At 40.0% G+C, this 10,116-nt stretch overlaps 2 protein-coding genes across 2 annotated transcripts; both read left to right on the forward strand.

Moving 5' to 3' along the window:
- The first annotated feature begins 477 nt into the window (after positions 1-477).
- On the forward strand, positions 478-3,471 carry LOC134676925 (zinc finger protein 91-like). The gene has a single exon (XM_063535306.1). The coding sequence runs from the start codon at positions 583-585 to the stop codon at positions 2,770-2,772; it is 2,190 nt and encodes a 729-aa protein (XP_063391376.1). The 5' UTR covers positions 478-582; the 3' UTR covers positions 2,773-3,471.
- A 1,940-nt stretch (positions 3,472-5,411) lies between these two features.
- On the forward strand, positions 5,412-9,847 carry LOC134676924 (uncharacterized protein K02A2.6-like). The gene has a single exon (XM_063535305.1). It carries the CDS (start codon positions 5,559-5,561, stop codon positions 9,693-9,695), a length of 4,137 nt encoding a protein of 1,378 aa, XP_063391375.1. The 5' UTR covers positions 5,412-5,558; the 3' UTR covers positions 9,696-9,847.
- Positions 9,848-10,116: the final 269 nt, after the last annotated feature.

The raw sequence follows: 10,116 nt of genomic DNA on the forward strand, positions 1-10,116 counted from the left end.
CAAAAAACGAATACCAGTTGTCGTATAAAAAAAAATAAGTAAAAAAATAAACGTTCTTTTCATGTCGTTGTGAAGTAGTGACACCTCTAATTTTTTTTCCAGTTGTAGGCCAGATATTGGCCTACTACTTGCCTAAATATCAAAATTTTCCAAACGGTACTTCCTGTCAAAAATTAGCAATGTGTGTGGTCAAGTCCTGTACTCAATCGGTGTTTTTCAATGTAGTATACAAACTCTTCGATTATGTTTGCGTTTTCTTATCAGGTTGTCGTATTTAAGAGTAAAATGCCAATCACACTTAATGTTTGTATTACACTTAATGTTTAACTTAACAATGTGGTTTCAGTATTTGAAGAAAAGCCGTTAGAGGAGCGCGTCCTTAGTGGAGACTCTCCGCTCGTGCTCCGAGACTGCTGCGTGCGGCTCGAACACCTCCAACACCACGAGGCGCTCGCCGGCAACGACACTACTCATACTGACACGGAATCTGATACTGAAAACATATATGCTAGAGACTGTATCATTAACAATCGCCGTACAGACAATGATAATGAAAATATATATGCTAGAGACTGTAAGAGAATGTTTATATGCGATCTTTGTGGCAAAAAGTTCGCTTTGAAGGCGGGTTTAATGAAACATGTTGTAATCCATATACACGTACCTACTAATGCTGGATCGATTGAGCCAAATAATTCACAATACAAAGTAAGCATAAATGTCTTGAATGAAAACTCAGATATAGATGAATATGTGTGTGATACTTGCAGAAAAACATTTCACCGCAAATATGACTTGATTCGCCATATACAAAACACGCACACGCAAACAAATTCTAAAATAATAAAAACAGAGCCAACGGTCTATGAGTGTAATAAAAAAGATAAGAGAACATACCCCTGCCACACATGTGGAATACATTTTACACAAAAAGTGTATTTGATTACACATAAACGAATTCACACGGACAAAAGGCCTTATTCGTGTAACTTCTGTGAAAAACGTTTTAAAACTTCTGGTTGTTTGAAAATTCATGAACGTTTTCATACTGGTGTAAAGCCATATTCGGGCGAACCGTGTAACAAGCAGTTTCAGGATGTGCGACTATTAAACAAACATAAAAAAGTTCATACAGGTGAAAAACCATATATGTGCGAAATATGTAAAAAACACTTTTCGAACATACTGTTTTTAAATATACACAAAGTTACCCACACGGGTATTACGTGTGAAATTTGTAAGGAACATTTTAGGCAATGGGAAAAATTTCGAATTCATAAGCGAACTCACACAGGCGGGACGATATATACGTGCGCGCTGTGTAATATGAAGTTTGCAAGTGTCTGGAAATTCAATGCGCACAAACGAACACATACAAACGAGAGGCCATACGCATGTGGAATATGTGGAAAGCGGTATACGCGAGCTTCTCATTTAACGAGACATAATCGGTATCACACTGGTGAAAAACCGTTCTCCTGCAAGATGTGTAATAAGAAATATTCGGAACGAGATTCTTCGTGCAAACACATACGAAGCCATACTGGAGTTAAGCCTTATTCTTGCGATATGTGCAAAAAACGGTTCGTGCACAAGAGCAGTTTGAACAGACACATACTAAGCCATACTGGAGCGAAGCCTTATTCTTGCGAAATCTGCAAAAAACGGTTCGCGCAAAAGGGTAATTTGAACACACACATACTAAGCCATATTGGAGCGAAGCCTTATTCTTGCGAAATCTGCAAAAAACGGTTCGCGCAAAAGGGCAATTTGAACACACACTTACGAAGCCATACTGGAGCGAAGCCTTATTCTTGCGAAATCTGCAAAAAACGGTTCTCGCAAAATTGCAGTTTGAGCAGCCACATGCTAAGCCATACTGGAGCGAAGCCTTATTCTTGCGAAATCTGCAAAAAACGGTTCGCGCATAAGGGCAATTTCAACACACACATACTAAGCCATACTGGAGCGAAGCCTTATTCTTGCGAAATCTGCAAAAAACGGTTCGCGCAAAAGCGTAATTTGAACACACACATACTAAGCCATACTGGAGCGAAGCCTTATTCTTGCGATATCTGCAAAAAACGGTTCGTGCAAAAGGGCTATTTGAACATACACGTACTAAGCCATACTGGAGCGAAGCCTTATTCTTGCGAAATCTGCAAAAAACGGTTCGCGCAAAGGGGCAGTTTGAACAGACACATACTAAGCCATACTGGAGCGAAGCCTTATTCTTGCGAAATCTGCAAAAAACGGTTCGCGCAAAAGGGCAATTTGAACACACACTTACGAAGCCATACTGGAGCGAATCCTTATTCTTGCGAAATCTGCAAAAAACGGTTCTCGCAAAATTGCAGTTTGAGCAGCCACTTACTAAGCCATACTGGAGCGAAGCCTTATTCTTGCGAAATCTGCAAAAAACGGTTCGCGCGTAAGAGCAGTTTGAACAGACACATACTAAGCCATACTGGAGCGAAGCCTTATTCTTGCGAAATCTGCAAAAAACGGTTCGTGCAAAAGGGCTATTTGAACATACACGTACTGAGCCATACTGGAGCGAAGCCTTATTCTTGCGAAATCTGCAAAAAACGGTTCGCGCGTAAGAGCAGTTTGAACACACACATACTAAGCCATACTGGAGCGAAGCCTTATTCTTGCGAAATCTGCAAAAAACGGTTCGCGCAAAAGAGCAATTTGAACACACACAACATACGAAGCCATACTGGAGCGAAGCCTTATTTTTGCTTAAGACCAGATATTTTAAGAATTTAAAAAACCATAATATGCGATGCACGTTAAATGAACTTTTAGCACTCGCCACGTTTAGAGTACATTTAAAATAAATAAATAGATAAAATATAATAAAATGGCTTTATTAATAGGGAGTATTACTGCAATGTTTGTCGCCAGAGTGCAGCACTAGTGACTTAAGTATACCATAGAGTAACTTATACATACTGTACCTTAAACTGTTTTTGGCAAGTTTTCACAGACAATCAAATATGACATTGATACATCAAGGCGGTTTTTTTAAAATAGATTATAGCATTTATAGCCAAGTTTATGGTTTTAAGTTTCGTTACATTCTTCGATCATTAATTGTTTACAAAGGGCCTACCGGGAAACGCGAAATCGAAACTCAGCTACCTGCCTCTTTATCACTCGAATATGCAAGAGTGATAGAGAGGTTAGATAACAAAATTTCGACTCCCTTAGATTGTGATTGTGTGTCCTTATTGTGAGAGTGACGCCACCTACGCAGAGTTTCGCGTAATATTCCCTATTCTCTACGAGATTAAAGTATGTTGTATGAAATATCATTAAGTATGTTTATAAAAGTTTGTTCGTAAAGACCCCTGGGCCCTGTTTGGCTGAGGGCCTTCTCCAGTTACGCCAAGTTTTTCTATCCTTGGCCTTCTGTGGCCAGTCCTTGCCAGCTGTAGCATAGAATAAATAATAGTACTACGTACAGAAGACTCACTGTTTAACAAAATGCGTCTGTTACGATCAGGACAGGTATGACCACTAGGTGGCGACAGCGCCACGCGCGGCTTATGGCTAGCCACCAAAATTGGAGTGGAACGGATGTACTTTTAGCTAACTGTAGCAAAGCGACGGAATCGCGGAGTGAGCCACGCCTGGCTGTAGCCACTATTTCATCGGTCCACCTTTCTTTCGGCTTCCCGTGTTTCCTGGTCCCAGTGGGACCACGCCATAGCGTGGTTATTTACTTATTTATTATTTATAACTTCAACTTTAACTTCAAATATACTGCATTCATGTAGGCCTAGCAAGTAGCTACAAGCACTTATGAATAGTAGCTACTTATTACATAATATAATTATATTATTATCAGAGAAGAGTGGCGACGTTTTGTGAAGCTTGCCACCAACACCTGAAGTGATGACCACGACCACTCTGTTAAGAGTGATACCGACGAAGAAGAAGAATTATATTATCTTAAGAAGGGATAGAGGAGGGTAAATTTTCAGATTCTGTCAAATTATCCCATTACACACAAACGCAGTTCACGCACACTATCTCAGTTTACTGGGACAGGTCAGTGACCCCTAATGTTGTTTTAAAGGTACTCTTTCGAGTTTCGAAAGTAATGTAAATATAGATATAATAAGTTCTGTAAATATAGTTGTAAGGTTATTTAATTTGTATTTCTGTAACAGGTTGAAAATGGAGACACTGCCTATAGAATAAGATCATTTATGTATACCCATTTCTTTACAAATAAATATTTCATTTCAGGAACTTTCTTTGAGGAATTGAAACTGTCAAAGCGTTCCTTGGAAGGAACGCTTTGACAGTTTCAATTCCTCAAAGGAGGCCAGTGGTAAATACCAAACTCGAAAGAGCACCTTATTGTTGTAGGTTATCTAAACCTAGTTCATCAATAAATGATGTGATTTGATAATAGGCTATATTGTATTTTTTCATAGACTTATTTATTTGCTTACTTTTCAACATAAAATTATCATTATTATTATAAGCCCAGTTTCGAAAACTTTCATTAGATTAATCGCCGCCTTAAGACGAAAGTGGACGACCCGCCGATAAACCGCCTTCTCATACAAACGTAGGTAGTCCCCATTTTCCTTCCTTGATATTAACTTTACTTACTTACGTTAAGTACGTATTACGGTGACGCAACGACTAAAAGCGAGTCCTGGACTCCAACTCCAGATCACGCCAAGCGTGCCTCTCTCGGTCTTGCGACGGCTCTCGCCAGTTGCCATGCTAGGTTGAGGAGGTCTTGAGCTATACTACGTTGTTTCAGCTGATACCGCAGAATAATTAATAGTACCTACTACCGTACTGAAAGAAAACTTCCTACAAAAAATGAAGTTTGACAGCGGTTCAGGGTCGAATCATGCTGTCCCTTTCTAATATATGGCACTATCCCTTTCGGCTATTTAGGGTTGCCAAAAATCAAGTGATTATCTTATCTGTGGCCGTGCACGCAAAAGGAAGTCGAGTGGTGCCAACCCTAATAATTACTCGGAGCAATGCTGAGCCGAGCCGAGTTTGACCGACGTCGGGAGTTTCGCACCCCTACTGATACCTAGGACGGGACGTCCAATCGGGTGTCTCCCATTTGGTTGTCCCAAGTACGCTCTCTTCCTCTCGCTTGTATGGCAACAAACGATATATTTGGCTACTTTAGCCTTTAGGCCAAGAAATAAGAAGTTATAGAGGGAAATGCTAGGAACACAATTTTGGACTCCGTAACTTTGTTTGGACTAGTTAAGAGGTGAACATATCAAAAGTCCCCGGCCGTAGCCCCGGTGCTGGGGGGGAGAGGGGGGAAAGAAGGTCTCATTTTTCGGTTTTTCACTAATATCTTGGAAACTTTGCGTCTTAGCGACACGACTACTGAGGCAAACCAAAAGCTGATTGTTATATCTATTTGGTGTTGTCTATGAAACGTTTACCGTCATAGAAAAAATTGTGAATTGTCATACACGTCATTGTCAATCAATAAAATAACTTAAACATGTAAATATGTTCGTATTAATATAAATAATAAATACACAAAACTGGCGACGATGACGGAGGAATTAGAACGCTTTACGCGCCTGCGGGCATCGGTACGTGGTCAGCTTACAAAATTAGACCAACAACTACAACAATTACACATTACATCGGACTTCGAAATATGTCAACGGCTTACAAGCCTTGAAAATTACGAGAAAAAGTTTGACAACATACAGAATGAAATAGAATCACGAACAGAAAATATAGAAACAGAAATCGAACAGCGCCACGCAACAGAGGAAAGTATTTTGCAATTAAAATTGAAGTTACACGGCTTACGCCCTACCCCCGCTGTCGATGCATCCTCAACTTACGTGTCGGTATCGCAGCACGCTCGAAGTCTTGAAGGTACGCGCGATAATACACCCGCGGCGGTACACAGACCTAAGATTACATTTCAACCATACCATGATCGCGAAGATTTTACTAATTTCATACGAAGGTTGGAAACTTACATGAAACTAAATATATGTGAAGATTCAAGAACCCGGACGCTGATGCTATTAAGCTCTATACCCCCAGACTTACACCAAAAAGCCTACGACTTATGTGCACCCGACGATCCCTGTGAAATGGATTTCGATAAGGTTGCCAAAATATTGAAGGAATACGTAGACCCAAAACCTAGCGTTTGGGCATGCCAACATAAATTTATTACGAGAGTTCAAGATACACATGAATCAATCATGCTTTATACCTCGCAATTGAAACGATTATGCCAAGACTGCGAGTTTTCGTGTAGCCACTGTAAGAGATCAATCTGTGATCAATTTCTCACTCTACAATTTATAAGAGGCTTACGCGACAACGACATAAGAACAAAACTCTTACAAGAAGCAAAGGTAACAAGTTTCACAGACGTAGTTAAAACTGCAACTACACTCGAACTGGCAAAATCTGACAGTAGCTACATCTCACCTGCATCCTGCTCTACGCAAGAACCTCAAGACCAACACATAATCAAAACTGAATACAATAATTCTAAACGTAAAATGGATAACAAACCTCTTTCGATTAAAGATTTAAAAGGAAAATGCTTTCGCTGCGGGAGTCAAGAACATCAAGCAAATACGTGTCGAAGCATAAATGATACATGTACCAAGTGCAAACGAAAAGGCCACCTTGCTCGAGTTTGTTTACGATCTACACAAGCTAACAAACAAATAGAACATGATCTCACGGAAGAACTTGATACGGATAGCTCGTCTGAAACAGTCGATGACAACACACCCTGGGATATGAACTTGATACAATCCCGTAACACAGATAAGTTTATGATAAACGTGTCTCTTAACAACAAGGACACCGTCATGGAAGTAGATACAGGTGCGGCCCTGTCGTCCATGTCCTACAAAAATTTCCAGAAATTGAATACAGGGTGTAAGATATACAAAACTAAAATTAAAATGATTACATACACGAAAGAAGTTTTCGCACCATTTGGCGTAGCTTATGTCACATGCAAATACAAGGATAAAATTTTTGACGGAAAACTTTACATTATGAAGCAAGACTTGGACGCTATCTTTGGCCGAACATGGATACGCGCAATTAACCTATTTGGCATGAACAACATCAATCAAGTCAACATAGAAACACATCCAGAGATAGAAAAACTTATAACTGAATTTTCCAATGTGTTTGATGGTACCCTAGGTTGTATACCTAACTTCAAAGGTCGTTTCATTTTGAACGAAAATTCAACGCCTATCTTTGTCAAACCTAGACGCATTCCATATGCGCTAAAGGATAAGGTAGATGACGAAATAGAACGATTATGTAAACAAGGAGTCATTACAAAGATTGACAACTCGGAATGGGGAACACCTGTTGTACCAATTGTCAAACCTAATGGTAGCATACGCTTGTGCGCAGACTATAAGGTCACCCTGAATAAAGCCATTAAAGATGAGCAGTATCCCATCCCTATCATAGAAGATATCCTGGTAGAGATGAATGGAGGAGAGTTGTTCTGTACATTGGACCTTAGCCAAGCCTATTTACACATGATGATGGACGAAGAAAGTGCCATGATGCAGACCCTCAGCACACATAAGGGAACTTTTAAAGTAAACAGACTCATGTTCGGGGTCAAAGTAGCCCCAAATTTATGGCAAAAGTTCATGGATCAACTACTACAAGGAATCATTGGCGTTAAATGCTTTTTCGATGACATCATCATCCAAGGAGCTTCAGAAAAACAACTGCTGGCTAGACTACGACAAGTATTACAAAAACTTAAAGAAAACAACTTGAAACTTAACAAAGAAAAATGCCATTTTATGAAAGCGAGCATCGAATATTTAGGGCATACTATAGATAAAAATGGTTTACACAAAAATAAAAACAAAGTAAAGGCTATTACAGATACTAAACCACCCAGTAACGTAAATGAATTAAGGACCTTTCTAGGCATGGCTAATTATTATAACAAATTCATACCGAACTTAGCCTCAATATCTACGCCTTTGAATAACCTACTTAAGAAAAACGCACACTTTGTGTGGACACGGCAGTGTGACGAAAGTTTCAATAGGATCAAACAGGAAATTCTCAGCGATAGGGTATTGACCCACTTCAACCCAGAACGTCCACTAGTTTTGGCTACAGATGCATCACCCACGGGACTTGGAGCTGTTCTATCGCACCGCTTACCGGATGGTTCGGACAGACCAATAGCATTCGCATCCCGCTCATTAACAAGTAGCGAGAAAAAATACAGCCAAATAGACAAGGAAGCTACATCGCTGTTCTGGGGCCTCAAAAAGTTCTTCCATTATTGCTACGGACGAAAATTCATTCTTGTGACTGATCATAAGCCGCTAACTACCATTTTTCATCCACACAAGACCTTGCCAGCAATGAGCACAATGAGACTTTTCCACTACGCACATTTTCTATCCGGATTCAATTACACAATCGAGTACCGGACTTCTAACGATAACAGCAATGCTGACTATTTATCAAGATTCCCAGTAGATACAATAGCTCCTAATATAATTGATGTACACACCGCATTTCAACTAAATCAAATAAATACAATCACGGTTGACCGTGTGAAAATCGCTGAAGAAACCTTAAAAGATACCGAATACAGCATTCTACTACAAGCTCTGATGGCGGGAACAACTGTTCGCAGATATGGCTACAATGATAACGAACTTACGATTCAAGATGGATGTCTCTTAAAGGGAGCGCGAGTCATGATTCCTGTAGCGCTGAGGAAACGGGTATTAGATGAGTTACACTCAGGACACCTCGGTATGGTGAGGATGAAATTACTAGCACGAGGCTACGTCTACTGGAAAAATATGGATAAAGACTTAGAAGATATGGTAAGAAACTGTCGTGAGTGTCGGCTGCACCAAAACGAGCCCCCACCGGTTACACTACACCACTGGGAGCCTCCGACAGGTCCGTGGCAGCGACTCCATATAGACTTCGCGGGACCTATGAAGGGACAGTCATTATTTATAGTTGTCGATGCTTACACCAAATGGGTTGAAATCTTCCCAACCAAAACGACAACCAGCTCTTGGTGTATCAGAAAATTACACGAGATTTTTATCACGTTTGGGTTTCCCTTAACACTCGTTTCTGATAATGGACGTCAATTCATTTCGACAGAGTTCGAAAATTACCTTAAGAAAAAGGGAGTTGTACATAAAACATCTGCACCGTACCATCCAGCCACCAACGGGCAAGCTGAGAAATTTGTCCAGACCATTAAAAAGGCTCTAAATTGCATTGACGCTGAACCTGGTGACCTGCACGACAAAATCTTAACAGTAAAGGAACGTTTGTTAAGAACACCGAGTACCACCACCGGCAAGAGCCCATATGAACTTATGTTTAACAGAAAAATAAGAAATATGTTGCACGTGCAGTTCAAGACTAGGGGGGAAGATGTGGGGGCACGGCCCGAAAGGTCCGAGGAGAACCGCGCCGTTCGGTCATTTACCGTCGGCCAGAGAGTTCAAGCAAGAGATTATACTAGCGGACGTAACAAATGGCAATTTGGAACAGTAACTAAAACCCTTGGCCGGCTCCATTACCAGATTAGGATGGATTCTGGAGATATCTGGACGAGGCACACGGACCAGATCTTGGGCACGGTAATACCGAAAGACGCAGAAGACAGACCATAGAGATTTGCGACGGAGGTGTTATATCTATTTGGTGTTGTCTATGAAACGTTTACCGTCATAGAAAAAATTGTGAATTGTCATACACGTCATTGTCAATCAATAAAATAACTTAAACATGTAAATATGTTCGTATTAATATAAATAATAAATACACAAAACTGATAAAATTTGTTACAAGTTTTATTCAGTCAAGTTTTTCGATATCTTGAATAGTTTTTGAGATATCCGCTGTTAAAAGTTTATTTAGGGCTTTCAATTTTATCTTGATATCTACATTAGTGAAGCTGCTAGGCCGTGTTTGGTATCATTTTCGTATAAATCGGGGGTGCTGAATTCATTTTCGGTATCACATTGACACCATTCCTTAGAAAAAACATATAAACTTTAAACAAATATCTTTTTTTTTTAATTCCTCTTCACG

The sequence above is a fragment of the Cydia fagiglandana genome, chromosome 25, assembly GCF_963556715.1.
Source record: "Cydia fagiglandana chromosome 25, ilCydFagi1.1, whole genome shotgun sequence".
Taxonomy (NCBI): domain Eukaryota; kingdom Metazoa; phylum Arthropoda; class Insecta; order Lepidoptera; family Tortricidae; genus Cydia; species Cydia fagiglandana.